The 21,889-nt window shown below is 39.7% G+C and overlaps 1 protein-coding gene across 3 annotated transcripts in view; it reads left to right on the top strand.

Moving 5' to 3' along the window:
* Window positions 1-21,889, top strand: part of tbc1d8b (TBC1 domain family member 8B) — a 75,097-nt gene that overhangs the window by 26,847 nt on the left and 26,361 nt on the right. For all 3 annotated transcript variants that reach the window (XM_048605052.1, XM_048605051.1, XM_048605050.1), the window contains exons 5-11: window positions 1,868-2,108; window positions 5,531-5,738; window positions 6,852-7,022; window positions 9,307-9,486; window positions 14,270-14,420; window positions 17,070-17,284; window positions 19,859-19,976. In XM_048605052.1, coding sequence (XP_048461009.1) covers window positions 1,868-2,108; window positions 5,531-5,738; window positions 6,852-7,022; window positions 9,307-9,486; window positions 14,270-14,420; window positions 17,070-17,284; window positions 19,859-19,976 — 1,284 coding nt within the window. The remainder of the gene's footprint in view (window positions 1-1,867; window positions 2,109-5,530; window positions 5,739-6,851; window positions 7,023-9,306; window positions 9,487-14,269; window positions 14,421-17,069; window positions 17,285-19,858; window positions 19,977-21,889) is intronic.

Raw genomic sequence — 21,889 nt, forward strand, 5'->3', positions numbered from 1 at the left:
CTGGTCTCACTTGTGAGTGACTCCAGACCACAATGATGTGATTGACTCTTGACTGTCCTTTGAAAGACCTTGGAAGCCACTCAGTTCAAGTACAGTTTGGAATGGGCAACAAATGCCAGCACCTTGCTTGAAGCACCCTCATAATCTCGATAGAATTAAAAAAAGTTGGGAATAAAAGGCATTGACCTACTCACTACTGTAGCCAAGTGTTTGACAACAAAGATTGTAAAGAGCAGTGGTTGTTACTACAGTTCTGCATTGCTTATCAGTGACACATGCTAGAGCAATTCCATCAGCAAGGAGTCCATGGGGTTTTCCAGGTTCAATGCGAGAATTATTGAGCAAAGGCTAGTGCTCATCTTGAAGTTAGCTTGGGCAGATCTCCTCCACAATAAGCCATAATGGGCTGGTACTGAATCCAAATGGTTTAAAAAAAAAACTCCCCCATTGGTTCCTGTTTTCTCAACTCTCAGTTCAGCATTTTAAGGAAGACAAAGGAAATGCTGCACATGCACTCTGAATCTCTTGTTGAAGTGTGACAGCATTGACATTAATGACAGGGAGTAGCTTACTGTTCAGTCACATGAAATTCCATGGCAGCCCTGAGTAGACGTGATCCTTGAAACAAGCAACAGTGGAACTTCAACTAGGCAAAGTTGACGTTACTCACGTAGTTGAACGGCGCCTTCACATGATCAAAATTTAAAAGGATTTGTTTTTCAAATATTTTATGGACTGGATGTTAGAAACAAGTCAATGTGGTTAGCACTTTTGCTGCTTATTGGAACTGCATTTTGATTTTGAGCAGCAATTGTCGATGACAAAGTGCTATGAAAGTGGATATTCTTTTCTAGAAAAGATATGTTAAATTGATCTAAACAAGGAGCTTGTGCTGCATCATCATGTTGACCAGGACTTCGTCCACTTTCCATTAATATTTGATACAAAATAATTGCTGTTGCACCAATGCACAACTACCGCGTCAAATTCAGTTGTCTTAACTTTCAAATTTTTATCCACCTACACCATAACATTTTTGCCTTTTTGCTTAATTCCACCTCAAAAGTTCTGAAACTCTTAGCTTTGCATGACTTACACACAAAACTTCTGTATTTTGCATCTCATCACTTGGAATTTCAGCTCAAGAAACAGTACAATTTTCCTATTGCCCAAGTTTTCACCAACCTCCATTCCACTGTGTGTATTTCAGTGTTTCCCCGAATAGCGTGTAATTGTAATGTGGCCTTTATACAAAAGGAAACATCAGGAAACTGTTTCCTGATCCATGGAGCGAGAGATTAGCTGGCTGTAAAGATGACCTTTGAGAAGGTGATGAAGTGGATATGGTTTGAGGGAGGCAGCTTCAGACAATGGAAGTGAAGTTACAGGTTTACCTTCTTTCATGTTTCAAAAGTGTGGCACAGCACACAAAGGGCCAGAATCACAGAACAAGGGAAGCAGATGCACATAGGTTGGAAGAAGCTACAGCATTGGGTTGAATAAAACTGTTTAGATGGCTCATTTTGATGATGTAAACTTGATAATGAATATATATCTTTGTAAATTTGTTCACAGGATGTTGGTGTCACTGGCTAGCCAAGCATTTATTGATCACTCCTAATTGCTGTCCAGTATGTAGTAGTGAGCCACCTTCTTGAACCACTGCAATACAGAGGATAGGTATATCCGCTTTTGTGAGGAAGATCTAGGATTTTGATCCTGGAACAGTAAAGGAATGATAATGTAGTTCCATGTTCAGATTATATCTAATATAATTATCAAGTTTTTTTTGCTTGTATGCCAAGAAGGAACAACAATTTGTTTCTGTACATTTGTGTTCATTTTGCAATTCCTATTTAACCTCTAGTTAAGATCGTCATTTCCTGGGATGAAATATCAAAACTTGAGAAGACTATGAGTGTTATCCTGTCCGAGAGTATTCACATTCACAGTCATGGTGAAGACTATTACTTTTCCATGTTCGTACATTTTAATGAAACCTTCCTGTTGATGGAGCAGCTTGCAGACTATGCTGTAAAGCGATTGTTTGACAAGGAAACATTTGAGACTGATGTATCACTCAATGACCCTTTACAAATAACAAGGAGGTAATGGATAAATTTTGCATTCTGGTGTGCATGAGAAATGTTGGCCCCAGGCCGTTTAATTTTTCCTTTAAATATAAGATTCACAACTGATGTGATATTATTAATTGCACATTCTGAAATGTTTGCACTTTTTTGACATTTCTAAATATTTTATCTCCAAATGAAAAGATTAAGAGTAATTTATATTTATAGATGAAATTTGTGACTTTTCTCTTGGATAAACAATACTCACTTAAATCTCCCCAGGAAGACAACTGATATCGGAGATACCAAATCTTTATCCCACTGCTTAGTGCTGCAGTGGAAACTGAAATTGAATAACATTGTATTTATCAAATAATCTTGTGTTGCTCCCCCCCCACCCATTCTGTCTTTTATCATTTGTTTTTGCACCTTTTGGAATATTTTACTGCTCCATTCCCTGGCTGCGTTCTTTAAATTGACAGACTTTGGGCTTCCACCCATTAATCACCTACCTGCTAGGAGGCACACATAACTGGTTTTGATGACAATCATTTCCATCCATTGTGGACAAAGCTTCTGTTTTCCAATTGGTTTCATTCTGTTACCCCTCTTAGCACAGTGCAGATTTATGAATCACAGGCATGAACCCCTTGATAAGTGGCAATTGAGTTCTAAAATCCACAAATGTTTGTCACTGGTGTTCATTGTAGTATGGTGCAAAAGGAACTTTTCCCTTCACTTTATCATCTCAATTGCTTCAGGGGTTGACCAGGCTTTTGATAAGGTCCTGTGTGGGAGACTGATAACAAAGAGAAGGGCCCATGGGATCCAAGGAAATTTGGCAAATTGCTTCCTACTCAGTTAATTGTGATCCAAAGATTTTTGAGGGCCGTTTTTCTGACTGGATGTCTGTGTCCAGTGAGGACCCACATGTCGGTTTTGACTGTTTGTGTTTTAAATAAATGATTTAGACGTGAATGTAGGAAGATTGATCAATAGGTTCACGGATGAGACAAAAGTTGTTGGAGTGGCAAATAGCCTTATTTTCTAGGATAGCATAGATGGACTGGGTCAGATGGGCTGATCAGTGGCAAATGGCATTCAGTCTGGATAAATGTGAGTGATGCAGAACAAGCAAGGCAAGGAAATGCATAATGAACAGAAGGGTCCTGGGAAGCACCAAGGTTCAGAGGGACCTTCGTGTATATGTGCATCAGTACCTTAAGGTATCAGGTTAAGTGGATAAAGTGGTTAAGAAGGTATATGATATACTTGCCTTTAATAGCTGAGACATAGAGTTTAAGAGCAGGGAGGAACTGTATAAAACGTTGATAAGGCCACAGCTAGAATATTGTGTGTATTGCTGGAATCCACATAATAAGAGGGATGTGATAGTGCTGGAGAGGATACAGAGGAGATTTGCCATGTTGTTTAAGTTATAACTAGAGATTGGACAGACTAGGGTTGTTTTCCTCAGGACAGTGGAAATTGAAATGTATAAAATACGAGGGGCATAGGTAGAGTTGACAGGAAGAAACTTTAACTCTTTATGGAGGGGGTCCTTGACCAGGGGACATAGATTTAAGGTAAGGGGCTGAAAGTTTAGAGGCGATGTGAGGAAAAACTTTTCAGCCAGTGGGTGGTGGGAGTCAGGAACTCACTATCTATAAGGGTGATAGAGGTAGAAGCCCTGAATATTTAAGAATTATTTAGATATGGGCTTGTAATGCCAAGGCATACAAGGCTATGGGCCCAATGCTGGAAAAATGGAATTAGAATAGCGAGGTGTTTGCTTTTGACTGGCACGGATGCAGTGGATCAGAGGGCGCTTTTCTATGCTGTAGATCTCTGTGAATGTATGACCACCTCGGCCATTCACACTGATTATTAGGAGCGAAACCAAGTCAAACTGGTTATTGGACCTGCTGACCCTGAGCACTTGGAAGCCATACAACATCACATGTTAAATGTTTGTTCCGCATTTTGTGTCAAAAATGTTACCTAGTTATTCAACTTTGCACTGTTGTATCTGGGATAACAGGAAGTTACTGGATGGGAAACAGGAGGCTTATTTGCAAAGAATGGCACCCATAGGTAGATCTACAATACATGAACTGTTGCAGTTCAAGATAACAGATAGCCGCCATCTTCTGAAGTGCAAGCCTAGTTCACAAAGCCTGCATCTCAGGTGAATGAAAGAAAAATTTTTTGTAGGCAATATGTTGTGATCCAGCTGAGATGTCACATTAGGTGTGTCAATCTGCAGGATTTTCACTTAATAGGCCTCTTTGAGTGTTTAAAAACCAAAAGAACTGCGGATGCTGTAAATCAGGAACCGAAACAGAAGTTGCTGGAAAAGCTCAGCAGGTCTGGCAGCACCTGTGAAGAGAAAATCAGCAGTTAACATTTCAAGTCTGGTGACCCTTCCTCAGAACAGTTTTGAGGAAGGGTCACCAGACCTGAAACATGAACTTTGATTTTCTGTTTGCAGGTGCTGCCGGACCTGCTGAGCTTTTCCAGCGACTTCTGTTTTTGTTCCTATGAGTGTTTGGAGAATTTGCACTGCACGCCAAAAGCACTGACCATTTTAAAAAGAAGTCATCGTTTTCTTCCATGGGTATTAGAGTTCCATTTTAACCTCAATGAGTGGCAGACCTCTCAATTCTTCAAATGAATAAAGGTCATAACCTGAAATACTTTCAAGGCTGACTCTGCTGCCCACCCTTTCATGAGTGTGTAGGGATGTTCTTAAAGGATGCTGGATGGTGATGCCTTCTGCTCTTTGGGTTGTGCTAGCTAGGAAGTAGAATTATGTTCTCGTTTAGATGATTTCTAACCCCTGTGAAATAATTAATGTGAGAGATTCCAGATTTCTCTTCCATTTCACTGGTATAGGGCTTGGCACAGAGTACCCTTTGTGCATTTGTGACCAATCCACTGTTAAACCTAGCTTGTGAGTAAGATGGCATTAGCACCTAAAATTGTGAGCCAATTAAATGCGCCAAAATTAAGTTGCAGTGCTTTACTGCTTTTGTTTAGCTCGTGAATTCAGATCTATTTAGAAAACAGATGATTGAGTTATAGGTGAGGTGACACAAATTTGGAGGGAATTTTCAACAGCTAACACATGACAGTTAAATCCTTGGCCCATCTCCCACCCCAAGGTAGAGGACTCCTGTTTTGTAAATAAACAAAACTGTTTTCCATAGCTTAATGTGGGTTAATAGTCTAACATCCATCTATGTATTCTCCTGGAAAGTACATTGGAACAAATCATGCTATCTTGCATCTGAAGTATTTCCCATGGTGCATGGAATATGCTGCCCGTTGATAAATTGCACAATGAAATTTTGAGCTTGTCTGTCACTGATGTTTTGTCTTGGTTTATTAAATGTAAATTCAAGAAGCAGTTTTCTTTCTGTATTACTTTGGTTGCCTTCCTTTTGTTTTTCTTTCAGAGGGTTGGAGAACCGAGCAAGGAATGAATACTTCACAGCACTCTTCAGACTGCCCAGGGAAGAGAGTCTGGATGACATACTTGACTGTTTCCTTTGGATTCCTTTTTGTCATGCCCATGCATTTGGAAAAATGTTCATTTCAGATCATTACATCTGCTTCAGTAGCCAGGATGGGAGTCACTGCAATGTTATCATCCCGTTGCGGGAGGTAATATTAAATAGGCACAAAAATTAATATTTGATGTTAAAATAATTGGCTGGGTAAATCAAAACCCTTTTCAATGTTCTGTTTGTCATTCACAGTGTTAGGATAAAGAGCCAATTATTAAACACTGAGGTGAGGAGAAATTACTTAAGGGTTGTTATCTATGGAATTCTCTACCCCAGAGGATACCGGACCATGCTTCTTCATGGTCCAGGCTGGGGTGGAAGATTTTCTATCTCTGGACTCGAGGGATAGAGGGAGCAGGCAGGAAGAGGAACATCTATGATTGTATTTAATGATAGAGTGGGCTCTTAAAGACATATAATCTAGTCCAGCTTTTATTTCTTCTGTTCTCTGGGTACTGCTGTGAAAAGGTGAAACACACAAAAACCTGATTTACCGTATTCAGATCAAGAAAGCTTATCATTATGAACCTGTATTGTAGGTTCAGGCTGCACATTTTTCCACTGCTTTCTTTGTAAGGAAGCACCAGGGAGCTGGGCACTTTCTTAGAGCAAAAGGAGAAGAATTCTGTGGGTGAGCGCACTGTGCATTCTCATAATTTTTTTTGGAGATGGGAGGGAATGGGTTAGAAGTTAGAATATAGTGAGGTATTCCATTCCCACATTTATGCTGCTTTAACATTTGCTCAAGAACAATGCTATTCTAAAATTCTCTCACCTGGCAGTGAGTTTTTCATGTTCTAATCTATACCAGTACCACTACTGGCAGAGTTGTAATATCAATTTATACTCGATAAGCTTTGCTTTCATATTGCTCCAGTGTTAGTGTAAACAGGACCACTAATAATTGCATTAGAATAATATCCTATTTTCACAAAAGCTGTGTTGCAAAGTTAAATATGTTAGAGAGTCAGATTGTTGATATATCATATTAATTTTTGTTGTAAAAGAGTAGGTATAACTTTATAGCATGCACTAAGGTTTTAGATATCGTTGTAGCCCTGCTTATGGTTATGTATAAGTAATGCAATTAAGAATCGTTTTATGAGAGAGATGTTATTTCCAATGTTTTGTTGTTTTGCTCCCAGCTCTGTCCACCGTACATGCCATTAGTGTTGAAACGTAGATATCAAATTGATGAGTTCTCTTATAGGTGATAGGCATGGACACGCCAGACAGCTCAGACAAGCACATCTCCTTCAGTACCAGATGTAAAATAACATTCCGCTTCACTGAAATAAAGGACAGCGATGGCCTTGTGAAGAAGTTGGAAGGGAAACTGAACTGTAGTGCAAGTGCACAAGACGCTTTGAGAAATGAAGAGGTAAAGATCTTTGAAAGTTATGAATGTGTATTACTTACAGATGTGGCCCTGAAATTTGATGGTCCCAGTTGTTTTGAGTTGCAGAATGTCTGTTGTGTGAACTATTAGGACTGCAGTTTGTGCCCATTATCTTGCACATCAAGTTTCTTGCCATCATTAAGAGAGTATGCAATGTTCCTGAATTCCCCTCCTGGGTCTTCTAGCATTTGCTGTCAGATTGAGTGAAGCCAAGGGATGACATTCGACGTTCAAAACCCATAAAATGCAAAGACCTTTTAAGACTTTTATTCATAATAGATAATGACCTGGAGATCAAAATATATGGCCATAATATTGTGCAGTATCTCCCTGACTATGGAAAATAGATATATTGCCTTTCATGACCTCAGGAAACCCCAAATTGTCATCCACTGTTTGTATAGGAAATTTAGCAAACAATATGGCACAACTTTGACCAGATAAGATGATCTTGTGATGCTCGATAAGTGATAACATTTTTGTTTAGGACAGTGGGAGGATTCTATATTTAAAAATGTTTGCCATATTGAACTCCTTTGGTCCTTGGAGCATATGGACACCTATAGTGCTGCTAGAGAGGGAGTTCCAGTCATCTGACCCAACAACAGGGAAGCAATGCAGATATCGCTCCAAACCAGAATGGTGTGTGCCTTAGAGGGGGACTTGCAAATGGTGGTGCACTTCCTGCAGTAACCCCACACAATCTTGTATGTGCCTCTAGGGGAAGGCAGTGCATTATTTTAATGTCTCATTTGAAAAATGGGGAGCTCAGCAGTGCGGCACTATCTCAGTACTGCGCTATATGTTCAATCCAGATGAAGAATCAAGGGATAACAAGGTGTAGAGCTGGATGAACACAGCAGGCCAAGCAGCATCAGAGGAGCAGGAAGGCTGACGTTTTGGGCCTAGACCCTTCTTCAGAAATGGGGGAGGGGAAGACGGTTCTGAAATAAATAGGGAGAGAGGGGGAGGGCGTTGCTCGAACACTCTGTTCCTAGTTTTTATTGGGTTAAAACTCCATGTTTCTAGAAAGTTAAATGAAATCCTGCATTTCATGTGAGGTGTAACTTCACAATAGTACATGGTACTACTGTGCATTGGAGGCAGTTCAGAAATGGTTCATTAGGTCGATTCCAGGGATGGAGAAATTTTCTTACAAAGGTTAAATATGTTGGGCTTGTACTCACTGGAGTTTAGAAGAATGACAGGAGGCATTATTGAAAGATACAAGATTCTCTGCAGTCTTGACAGACTTTTCTCCCCCCATTGTGACAGTAAGGCATCATCAAAATAAGACTGAGATAAGGAAGAATTTCTTCTGAAGATAGTGAATCCCTGGAATTCTTTATGCAGCAGGCTGTTGAGGTTGGGTTGTTGAGCATATTTGTGGTTACAATAGACGGATTTTTCATCAGTAAGCGAATTTAGGTCTATGGGGATAAGGCAGGAAAACGGAGTTGAGGGTTATCAGATCAGCTATGATCTCATTGAATTGGGGAGCAGACTTGATGGGCTGAATGGCCTCCTTCTGCTCCGTGTCTTATCGTCTTCATTGTCCTTGCTCCATTGGAAACAAATATATGTACCTGCTGACTGTATCAGTAATGAAATTGAGTCAATACTTAAATTGCATTAAAAGAACATGTAATCTTTTTGTGAATTGTAAGCATGCAATGCATGCAATTTTAGTGTCCAGGCTGTTTTCTATTCCAGCCTATTTTGTTGTCTCACTTTGTTAAAAAGCATGTTTTATTAAGATGTCCAAGCTGATGGTGATTCTGTGGTAATGTTTGCACTATGGCTGAGAAATCGGGAAAGTATATTGATGTAAAATGGCCATTGTTTTCATTCATTAATTTTGTATTGACTTAATTAGGAATGTTTAGTCCTTGTTATCTGTAAATTTGTCTTTCGGAAAATGTGATGTAACTAATTAAGGAATTATTCTAAACATAGTGTGAGGAAATTGAAACAAATGCTGAAAGCACTCAAGCAGCCTCGGTGGAGACCCTTCGGCAGTGAACTTAAAACATTATCTTTGTTATTCTCTCCATAAATGCTGCTAGCCTTGTTGAGTGTTTCTGACATTTTCTGTTTGTCACTCAGATTTGTGGTAGCTATGGTATTTTGTTCTTGAATGAGTTGAGACGAGACTAGATTAACCCATCTCTCTATCTACTAAATTCGCTCTCCCGGTCATACACAGGCTGCTGTTTCAAAAGCAACCCTACCTGACCCAAGCTACATCTTTCTTATTTCTTGGTAGGAATTATGTCCAAAGAATTCTCAGGAAGACAATGCCTTCTTTGGACACGATGGCCCTCCACCTTCATTTGCTGGTGATCAATCCAGTGCACTGCTTAAAGAAAGCAATAAAACCGTTAATACTGAAGCATTGATGAGAGTCTTTCATCCACAGGATGCAGAAAATCTGGATTCAAAAATGGTAAACAGCTCTTCATTCCCTTATGCATTAAATATGTGGGACATGTTGTGGGTGTTTTGTGGTATTGTTTCTGTTGTGGTCTTCAGTTAATGGGTACACATGCATCATTGAATTATATATTTTTTTTAAGTTGCAATATGTTGACTTGCTTGGGTGTAATTTACTCTGGACATTACGACATATTTGTGTGACATTTGAATACCATAAAATTTGGACTAACATTGCTGCACTCAATTATGATGAAAAACCTCTAGGTTACAGTTACTGTTTTCTGACTTTTGTAACTTTATTTGAAATAATGTTACAAAATGAAGTGGTTAGTACAATCAACTTGACTCCTCATTGCTGCCTGCACAGGTAAATATGTATGAGCGTTTAGTATTTTTTCTTGTTATTAGAATTTTTCTAAATTGCAGATGAGTTACATTAATATTTTGATTATTTTATAAAGTCAAATCAATAAAGGATTGAGTTGAAAACCAGCCGACTGGTTAAGTCTTAACGGAGTTCCCAAAGGAGGATAAACCAACAGAAATAACTCGTCCTTGTATTCATCAAGTTGTCATGTGAGAGCTCGGGGTGGCGTAAAATGGACGCATGCACGTATGTGCAGTACAAGGTCAATTTCTGAAATTGAAGTTAGGGCATATTGTACAAGACAAATAAAAGGAAACAGTTTGAAAGTTTTGGCATCAGCTAAAAGGAGTGGACATTCACTAATCAAAACATTGACTATGTGTTATCGGACTAGGGAGAGCTTGACGCCGAGGCTTTCGTAGGGAATTGTGTTCCATTCTCTGGCATTGAAATCATGTTTTATTTCACACATTCGTTCACCAGAGTTGTCAAATCAAGATGCATATTAAGTGAGGCTTGAAGAGAATATGCTAAATTGAAAATTATCTAATAGTTTTCCATCAGTCAGTTGATGTTACCACCCCATTATAACAATGAATGAGCTAAATATCCAGCCATTGATTTTAAATAATTTTTTGTATCTCATGAGTATATTGTGTTCATACTGCATATATTCATACTACAGATTTCTAATACCAAATTTCAAAACATAATTTTGACTCATAGACAAAGTGCATTGGTTATTAGATTTGAGTATCGTGAGGAAGTATATAATATGTTTGTCTGCTATTTGACAGTTCAAGTAATGCAGAGGCTATATAGCAGGAGGAAATCTAATCTCCCTCACGTTGATATTCAACAGCATTACCATCACCAAGTTCCCCGGCTTCCTCCTAGAAGTTAGGGTTTGCTAGAAACTTTTTTTTTTTGGAACAGCCACATGCATTCTGTGTAGCTACAAGATCAGATCAAAACCTGGGAATTCTGGAATGGGTGGCTCACCTGCTAATTCCCTAAAGCCTCTCCATTATTAACAAGGGGCCAGTCAAGGCTGTGAAGCAGTACTCCCACTCGCTTGGATGAGTGATGAGCTCCACTAACATTTAAACTTAACACCTTTCTAGTGAAAGTGCCCCATCCATGATCTTGAACGTTTACTTCCTCCAACACTGATACAGGATGGTTTTACCTTTGAGCTACCCTGCAGTAACTTTGCAAGGCTCCTTTGTAATACGTTTCTCTTATTCTTCAGTGGGAAGTGGGTGGTGTTGGTGAGACCAATGTTTATTACCTATCCCTAATTGCCCATAAAATGGTGGTGAACCACCATCCTGAACTGCTGCAGTCTATGCGAAATGGGTACATCCATGATATTGTTCAGACGGGAGTTCCAAGATTTTGATCCAGAGCCAGGAAAGGAGCAGTGATATAGTTCCAATCTTCCAAAACTCTTAACACCTAGATAACCAAGGGCAGTAGGTGCAAGGGGAGTCTGCTATCAGCAAATTAAAAAGCTTCCTGCTTTTAACTTGAATTCCCGTTCCTGCACAGGTGCTGGTGAAAATCTCTGGAACTCCCTCTCTAGTAGGACCATGAATGTAACAGTTTAAAAGGACACCTCACCACTTCCTCCTCATAGCCATCATTTAGGGATAGGCAATAAATCCTGGCCTTGCCAGTGACACTCCCATCCACTGAGTGAACTGAAAAGAAATACATGACAGACCTTCTCTTCCCAATATACTCAATTAAAGAAAATATGTGCCCCTAGGCTAACGTGGTGCTTGGTGTCTTTTATTATTTGATGTTAGAATCTGAAGGCATTGATACTGTGCTGTTTTTCTTTGTGTAAATTTTACAATGTGATTTTCTTTTAAATAATTGATCCTTTTCTTTTTATGACTAATGCTGTTGGACTGGTTTTTGTAGTGATATGACGCCACATGAATAACTTATAATGGACATAAAGTAAACTTTAGCTCATTTGCTTGTACGATTCGTAGGTGTCACCTTGATAGTGCATATAACTCCAGTTAAAAGTCAGAAAGGCATCTTTCTCATTAACATTTGGGTAGAATCCAGAGTATATAATTGGCATACCAGTGGGATATACCACTGGTTCCATCTGGGCTCAGAAGTACTGCTGAAAACCTAACACACTTAACAGGATAGAAATACAAATCTGAGTTTCTCAAACCCAGTTAATTTTATGCACTTTCTAAACCTGCTGATGAATTAATAGAATTTGTGGGTGGATGAAAATGAGTTCTTGTTTGTCCTTTTGAAGGATCCTGAATGGAGCTGGGTATAAATATTGTTGTGCCGAGGATTTTTTGTGAAGAATTTCAGAATTACTGACCTTAGTTAGATGCAGATGCTGTGGCTTATGGCCGTTTTTCATATTATTTGATTTACTTGACAGTCTATAATGGATTTATTTTATATGGGGCAAGATTTTCCAGGATGAGAATTGCTACAGCAAGGAGGGGAAAAAAAATTAGATTGTTCCATAAACTATGAAATGGACTGTTGGGAATTAACAGAGCACCTGGTGTCCTTTTGACAATGATTAAGTAGCCATCTATGCTAATTACCATTAATTTTCAAGACAGTATGCATCACCAGTCTTTCCTGGCACAGACCATCCCGCAATGGAAAAGATGCCAAAGAAAATAATCATAATTATTCCCATCACTTGAAACCTTCAAGCCCCATATTTCAGATTGTTTATCCATTTATGAACTTCAGTTATTAGGGCTACTTTTTCATCGGGTCCTACCTGGTTTTGTTAGCCTCACCTATATTTAGTTTTTAATCATGCAGATGTATGTGACTGCAAAAGTTACAATTCAGATCAATCAGTTAAACATAACTACAACTGTCCCAGTGGAGACCTCGTGTTAAACTGCCCAAAGCCTATATTACATTGGGTGGAGCTAATGCAACTTCAACATTAACTCTTTTGGAATGGTTACCTTATACAATGTGACTGTTGTCTATTGATATTTGGAACTATTGATCCCAAAAGCAGCATTCTAGGTTTGAAGCAATATGATGGAGTGGCTTCATTTTTTTTGTTTCTGAATAGAATAATCCAATAATATGTTAATTTAATCAATAGAAATAGACTGCAAATTAACATGGCAGATTGGCAGATGTAAATAGTGATTTTTGCAATCATATTCCCACTATATGTATGATATGGATCTTGCATGATCTTACTTGGCATTGCCATGCAATAATTCAGCATGTATTTGGTATAAGAGGTGCTTACTACAGCCAGAGGCAAATCTGTTGCTCACTGTTGTTGAACTTGGTATGTGTTGAACCAGAGTTTAAGTGCCAGTAAAAATCAGTTTTAGTGTATTTCACTTTTTTCAAAAATGGCAACAGCATTTAGATTAAGCAATTAGGCGAGTACATTTTTATTTCCACTTGTAATCATGTAATGTTAGTATATTATCTCATTCTGTCTCTGTTTACCCTGAGTGACCTTAAGACCTTCCAGCTCAATGATGTACAAGGCTGCATTGATTACACCAGTTTCTACAGGAATGCTGACTAATTATAGCTTGTTCAGATTTCCATTGTACGAGATTCAGAACAGTAAATCGATTCAATCCTCTCATCTATATTTCTGTTACGGTTTCATCAAAATATGCAATTAAGAAGTGTGATGTGTTTTGCTATAGAGCGTTGCTTAGGAAAAATATTAATTGAATTTTTTTTGGATTATGGGAGATGGAAAATGTAATAAATTGAAAAATATCTGACTATGGTTTTAAAAAATGGTTAAATGGGTATCATCAGTTTTTACAGGTAGATAACATTGCTGTGGGCAGAAAAATATTTTCTATTATCAATACAAGCAAAGAGAACACTAAATATATATCTCCCCTGCACTGTGTTCACACAATGTCATTACAATTACACAACTTTTTTTTTCTTTGATGCTTTTCCCTCCTTGGCTGATGCTTTCTAACTATAAAGCTGAAAATAAATCAGAAGCTTCTATCTCATTGAGGAGGCTTCAGACTAATCCCATCCGACAACCTGCTCAGAAAAATTTGCTCACATTTGACTGCTCTGACCAATTACACTGCAACAGCTTTCTAAAACCGTTTACAACATCCTAAAACAACAGTATTCTAAATAAAACAACCCATAACACTCTTAAAAACTAATTTGTCCTATCTCCCAATGTTCACAGATCTGGATCCTCATCTTTGCAAAAACCAGATCATTTCCCCCTTGGCCTATACCCTGCCTGTGTATCTAATTTCTTTGAATTTTTTTGGATAGTCTATCTGTCTGTAATCAATTGGCAAAAGTGTTACCTCTCCCCACCTTAAGTGGCAAAGCTGAAATGTTCTGAATCTTATTTAAGAATTAGGTCATTTTTAATTTGTCCTTTTGTCATTTGCAGTTGAAAGAAAAGATGAAAGTACAATCGTGGAACATTCATTTTGTGGAGTATGGTCACGGAGTTTGTATGTTTCGCACTAAAAAGACTCGAGATCTAGTCATGCGTGGAATTCCAGAAGCATTAAGAGGAGAACTTTGGTTATTGTTCTCAGGTGCGTATTGTTAATGGTGTGATTTCAAAACCTATCTTATGCAATGCTTCACGTTTAGTAGCTCTAAAGTTTTCAGAAATAAACAGGAAGTCTGTCCCTTTTTTTTTGGAAGTGCAGTGAATGCCTACTAAATGTATATGGCATAATTGCATTCATTTTAAAGTACGGGCCAATAAATTCCATTGCCTTTTCAACTCTTGGGAGGGCAGTGATTGCGATGACAGGGTGTCATTTTTAACAGGTAAGAACAAATTGTTTTGCTGGATGCATAATTAAATTTGGAATAAAATGAAGTAGAGTCACTTAGCAGCAACTTTTACATTTAACTATGGTACTGAGCCTTCGCAGGATTCGATCCAAGTATTAGCCGCTTAGGTGGGCAACTAAATCTAAGTTAATATGGTCTATGTGTGCAAATGAGGACCTATTTACATGGATTCAACTTTGCATTTAACTTGGGATTTAACGCACCTTACACTGTCGCTTGGGCCTGGAAATAGAAAAGAACAAAATTAAATGAGTCCTACCATTGATTCAGACTTGGCTTCACTAACAACTTCCACCTGCCCTCAAATTCACTTGGTCTAACTCCGATATCTCCCTCCCCTTTCTTCACCTCGCCATTTCCATTTCTGGCGTCAACTTACAGACCGACATTTAGTATAAACCCACAGACTCCCATGGCTACCTGAACTGCACACCTCCCACCCTGTATCCTGCAAAAGCTCCATCCCATTTTCCCAATTCCTCCATCTCCGTCACGTCTGCTCCGACGAGGAGACGTTCCACTCCTGAGCATCCCGGATGTCTACCTTTTCCAAACAGCGCTGTTTTCCTCCCTCTGTCATCCAGACAGCCCTCCACCACACCGCCTCCGTTCCCAGCTCCACATCTCTAAACTATTGCGCGCCCCCCCCCCTCAAAAACGTAACAAAAATAGGGTCCCCCTTGTCCTCCCTTTCAACCCCACTAGCCTCCACATCCAACATATCATCTTCAAACACTTCCGCCAACTCCAATTAGACCCACCAACCGGAACATCATCCCAACCCTCTTTGCCTTCTGCAAGGACCAGTCCCTTTGCCACTCCTTTGTTCACGCCACACTCCCCAACAAACAATCCAACCCGGCCGGTACCTTCCCCTGTAACCATAAAAGACGCAGCACCCGCCCGCACCCCAACTCCCTCACCTCCATCCAGGATGCTAAACAGTCCTACCAGGTGAGACAGAGTTTCACCTGCATCTCCTCCAACCTAGTCTACTGCATCTGGTGCTCCCGATGTGGTCTTCTCTACGTCGGTGAGGCTAAACGTAGATTAGGCAACTGTTTCACCGAGCATCTTCGCTTGGCCCGTAATGGCCAGCCTAACCAGCCGGTCATCACCCATTCAATCTCACCCCCACTCCCCCTCCAACATGTCCATCCTCAGCCTCCTCCAGTGTTGCAGTGATTCAGAACTCAAATTTGAGGAATAACACCTTATCTTCCACCTGGGCACCCTCCAGCCCGGAGGACTCAACATCGAGTTCTCCAATTTCAAGCGACCTTTCCAAACATTCCCCGCTCCCCTTCCAGCCCCAGCGCCTCCCTTCCATTCCACTTACTGACCCTCCCTTCCAGCCACCAATTGGATTCATCCCTCCCATCGACCAACCAGGTCGTACCTGTTACCAGTATCCACCTATCACCACCGTTCCACCTCCAGCTGCACCCCCACCCTTTATCTGCAGTTCCCCCTACCACCACATCGAGCCCTGAAGAAGGGTAATACCCGAAACATTGACTTCACCTTTCCTCAAGATGCTGCATGGCTTGCTGTGTTCTTCCAGCCTCCTGTTTGTCTACCTTGGATTCCAGCGTCTGCAGTCTTTTTGTCTGTAATCTTTGCCCCTTCTGTTGATTCAGATTTGGTTTCCCCGGCCAAGCCTACTTGTGTTTAAAAATTAGGGGTCAGTCTTTTAGGACAAGGATGTGTAGAATTTTTTTTCCCCCGAGGGCTGCGAGACTTTGAAACTCTCTGCTTTATAACATGGTGGACGCTGGATCATAGAATGTTTTAAAGGTGAAGTCGATAAATTCTTATTAAGCAGTGGAATCAAAGGCTATTACAGTGGCTGGGAATGGGGAATTTGAAACAAACAGGTCAGCCATGATCTTATTGAATGGCAGTAGGCTTGCGAGGCCAAATAGCCTGACTCCTGCTCTTAATTAGTATGTTCGTATACTGCCCACCACCTTCAAGTAAATATAGGAGGGCAAACTTCACTCAAATTTTGTGTTAACTATTTTCCTGTCATCTGCAGTGCATTTGGGATAGTTGGCTGAAGTGTTTTTTAATGAGCAATTATGAAAAAACTAGAAATTACGATGGAGATGATGTAATACTTGATCATTCTAACCAGGAATTCCGAAGTGTTTGTGAATTTAATTGCTTTGGATAGACTATTATATCAGACTATTAGGTTTTTCCAGAATTGATTCAGCTGACACAATTTTTTTTTTTTAATAAGAGCATTTTGTTTTAGTTCAACACAACAAGAGGAAAACTAAATACTGCAATTCATGTATTATGAATGTAGTATCCAATGCTACCTTGCTCATTCTGGCCCATGGCAACTTAACATTTGTATGTTTGTCAACTCATAGGTGCAAATAATGATATGGCTTCTCATCCCGGCTATTATACCGAGTTAGTGGAGAGGTCGATGGGCACCTGTTCCTTGGCCACCGATGAGATAGAACGTGATCTGCATCGCTCATTGCCTGAACACCCAGCGTTCCAAAGTGATACCGGCATTTCTGCACTGAGGAGAGTGCTCACAGCCTATGCTTCGCGGAACCCTAAAATAGGCTACTGTCAGGTTTGGAGCTGCTACCTTACTGCCACATAGTTCAATAATGCTTTATCACTTTAAATTATAATCATTTCAGCCAGGGTTCTTTAGTATTATCAAGTCAACCATAAGCAAAGTTTTGAACTTCATCCTGCATAAATTTAGGTTGTGCCTTGAACAAAATACTGTTGACTACAGATTTTGGGAATGGTGGAGTTGAGGGGGAGGAAATTTGTAATTCAGTTTTCTTTATTCTTATCTTCAAACAGTTTTTATTTCTGCATCAGGTACCATTTTCTGAAGTATCTTGCGACCTTTGTCTCGCACTGAATATATATCTAAAGTGGTTGAGGCTCATGTTTTACTCTGTCCGTACGTATTTACTTCTAGCAGGTTTGATCCCTTTAAGGGGTAAAGGTGCTTTTAGGATGCCATGCCTGGAAATGTGAGCCAAGTTAACCCTTTGTTGCAGATTCATTAATCTGATATCTGAGCCAAGCTTTTTTGCAATTCTCTGGTTTATAGTTGATAATTGATCATCTAGCCTGGCTTCAATAGTGTTATTTTTGAGGGATAATTAGACCTGGATGAGATTCCGCCCACTCAAATGATTCTGTAAGCCAGAGTCCCATAAGTAGGGCATTCTAACCAGTGCTATTCGTGAATGAATTGGGAAGTTTCAATAGTACATGTAAGTAGTTCCTAATCCTGGCTGTCCCTGCTGTGTCTCAGCATGTGGGATAGTTCGTGTGGAGACTCGTACAGTTCCATATCAAGTAAATAGAAACTTTTAGATTTTTTCAGCAGTTTGGGATGGTGGGCTTTCATGTGTTCAGTATCTGCTGGAAAGAAAATAAGTTTTTGTTGTATTGTGATGTAGATTTTAGACCAGGAACTACAACGTTCAAGATAGTTACGTGTCACAACAATATGTAATGTTTGACTGGAAAGGTACCTGTCTTATCATCACTGACTACACTGCCTACACTGCACAGAGAAAGTATTTTCAGTCATTCAACTATGTTTTGTGTTACAAAAAGACATTAGAAAGACATTAGTAAACACATTACTCAGGCTACATGTAGATCTGTGATATTGTAGCCTGAAAGTAGATAGTCGTGTTACTAAAATTCAAGACATCAGTCTTAACAAGAACCTGACTTTGTTGTAAATGTTATGCAGGGTCTCATATAGAAAACTGTAAAGCTTTCAAATGCTACAAAGTCTTCATTTTACTTCAGTTTCTGTACAAAATAAATGTATACTATAGTACAATACTGGAAACAATGCATAAATTATACTAATTCACAAATGAATCAATCGATGTAAGTGGCTATGGTATTGAAATGGCAACACTGGAACATTTCTAATAACCCTCAACCATGAATTCACAATGGCACCTTGATGCATTCCAAGCTATACTGTAGAATATGTGGGTGACTCACCATCGATGGGAGAGCTGCAACAAATAATCAAACAGATGAGAAACAACCAAGCCTGCAGCACTGATAATATTCCAGCTGAGGTCTTCAAAGCTGGTGGGCTTTTGCTTGCATCAGGGCTCTGTGAACTCAGCTTGGGGATTTGAGCCGAAAGCGTACTCCCTTTCTGCAAAGTACTGCAGTGGGTATTTGACGATGAAGACCTTTGCAGTTCTACAAAAGTCCTTGTTCACAGAGGAGTTGTTGTCACTGCGCTCATGGACTGCAGTGAGACTTGGACCAAATATCAGCAACAGATAAGAGCCCCAGTGAAATACAGCAGCAATTCCTGCATTATATTCAATGGGAGGACCAAAGAACAAATGCTAGTGTCCTCCTTGAAGCCAGCTGTGCGCGCACACATGCAAAACATCTGTAAGATCATTTACAATTGATTGGACAATGTGTCCAGATGAATGAAAAGCATGTCCCCGCCAAATCCTGTCATAGATTTTTTTTAATTCTTTGTGGGACATGAGCATCAGTGGTAAGATTGTTGACCATTCCCTTGGACTTGAGAGGGTATTAGTGAGTACTTTTCTTGAACTGCTGCAATCCATGTGCTTTTCTTCTTGCACAATGTTACTAAGAAGGGAGTTATAGTTTAAGTTTTTGTCCCAGCAGAAGTGAAGTGACAATGTATTTCTAAGCCAGGTTGCTGCATGACTCTGAGGGGCCTTTGCAGGTGGGGGGATTCCCATACATTTATTGCCTTTGGCCTTCAAGTTTGTATGGGTTATGGGTTTGGTCTGTGCTATCAAAGGAGGGTTTGGGAACTTCCTACAATACAATTGGTGGTAGAGGGAGAGAGTATTTAAGTTAGGGTTGGAGTAGTAATAAAGCAACATGCTTTGTTTTGGGTGGTGTCAACTTCCAGAATTATATGGACCAATGAACTTTCCATACTCCAAACCACCCCCATCATTGCTAAGCCTGAGTATGTTCTGTCCAATTATCGTGTTAATGGTAATTAGTCTGGTTTGATGTAATGCTTGAAAGACTTGTGTACAATGCATTTCTTAGTTTTTTTTGGCAGGGCTGGTTATATTGATAATTGCAAGTTATTGTAGGCTGTGCTGTGATGTAATGGCAACTTCTTTCTTTCACTTCACTTGCCTAGGCTATGAACATTTTGACATCTGTTTTACTGCTTTATGCTAAAGAAGAAGAGGCCTTTTGGTTGCTCGTTGCTGTGTGTGAAAGAATGCTGCCAGATTACTTCAATCGACGAATAATTGGTAAGATTTTAATGTTGAAGGTGTATACATGATTTTGGGATGGGGTTCTGTGTTGCTGAATGGGACCATCAGACAATCAGCACTGCAGCACTGTTGCCCAGCTTCAAATTGCAGTTTGTCCAAAGAGGCTGTGATGCAAGAATGCAGGATAGTTGTTTATAATCTTATTCAGCTTTTAAAATATTCATGCTCGGTTTGAGCGGTGTGCTAATTTTGGGATGTACAGTAAAATTTATTTGCTAAGTCATTTAATTGTTTCACGAGCGTTTTTGAAAATATTTTTATAACCAGTTGTCTCTTGTATTTTCATTGATAAATTTGGAACTGTTGAAATTTTCAGTGTTTGCCGGACGTTCGTTGGTGATGAGTACTGTCTGCGATTCCTTTCTATTTCCCATTTTTAAACTTTTCCACCACCCCTGAAACGAAATGATGAAATTGTCCTATTCTGTACAGTTATTCTAATTTCTTGTGCTGTTGTTTTTGCATCTCTGCTCCACTTGGCTTGTTCTGAACGATTGTGAGACATAGTCTGTGGGATTTCACAGGGGCAGGGTGGTGAATAGTGTCAAATCATGCTGCTCATTTAGAGAATTAGTGGTGACAACATGGGCAGAATGGCCATCTCCTGCACTGTAACAGTTCCGTGGTTGAGTGTTAGGAGCAATGTATAACTTAAAGCTTAATTTCTGTTTGTATTTTGGAGAAAGTGGAGATGTGATTTTAGATTTGTTCTTATGAGCTTGTTGTCGAGGAGTCTGGAAGTCTGTTTGTACACATGCGTTCTTCATGAGGTTTTACAACTGTGGTGAAGAGATGGGGTTCAACAGTTTGTGAAAACAAGTAGAAAACAAACCTGTACTGTTGCTTAGCAACAGAGTTCCAGGGACTCGGGCTGAAAAATCTAGAAGCGTTTTGATTAGTGTGTGTTGTGGCAGAGAGTGGAGTCAGGAATATTACATATTCCCTAGTAAGAAATCCTGCAAAACTGCTAGAAGCTGAATTTATGGAACTTGTGTGTTTTCTCGGAAGTCAGAGTAATAGTGAGTTTATTTTGCAGTTTGTTTTAGGTTTCTTGGACAGAGATAAGCTGAACAGAATTTATCACATTGAAAACGGTTACAGCGCTCAAGCCTGAGTAATGAAATTGGTGTGAAGGTTATATATTTGAAAGTTTTGGTATTTATATATCTGTTACTCCGAGAAAATAGGACAAGAGGAGGCCATTCAGCCCTTTGAGCCTACTCTGCTATTCAATATGATTATGGCTGATCATCCAACAATGTAGCCTGTTCCCAGTTTCTCCCCATATGCTGTGTAAGTTAGGTGGATTTGCCATGGGAAATGTAAAGTTGCAGGAAAAGGGTAGGGGAATGGACCTGGTTGGCATCCTCTTCAGAGGGGCAGTGTGGGCTTATAGGGCCTAATGGCCTGTTTCCACATTGTAGGGATTCTATGATGATTCTATGATTCTTTCAGCCCCAAGAACTATGTCTAACTCCTCTAGAAAACATTTAATGTTCTGGCCACAACTCCTTTCTGTGGCAGAAAATTCTGTTTGTGGTGTGTTGCTGCGTTAAAAGTGATAATGTGCTTTTTTAAATTCATTGAAAGGAATGGGGTTATTCCTGGCTGTGCCAATATTTATTGCCCATCCTCAATTACTCAGGAGGAGGTAATGGTGAACTGCTTTCTTGATAGACTGTGGCCCTTTAAGTGTAGCAACATCCACAGTACTATTAGGGAGGGAATTCCAGGATTTTGACCCAACAACGATGAAGTAACAGTGATAACAAGGTATAGAACTGGATGAACACAGCAGGCCAAGCAGTATCAGAGGAGTAGGAAGGCCGACACTTCGGGCCTAGACCCTTCTTCAGAAAAATTTTTCTGAAGAAGGGTCTAGGCCCGAA

The sequence above is a fragment of the Rhincodon typus genome, chromosome 14 (genome assembly GCF_021869965.1).
Source record: "Rhincodon typus isolate 14 chromosome 14, sRhiTyp1.1, whole genome shotgun sequence".
In the NCBI taxonomy this organism is placed as follows: domain Eukaryota; kingdom Metazoa; phylum Chordata; class Chondrichthyes; order Orectolobiformes; family Rhincodontidae; genus Rhincodon; species Rhincodon typus.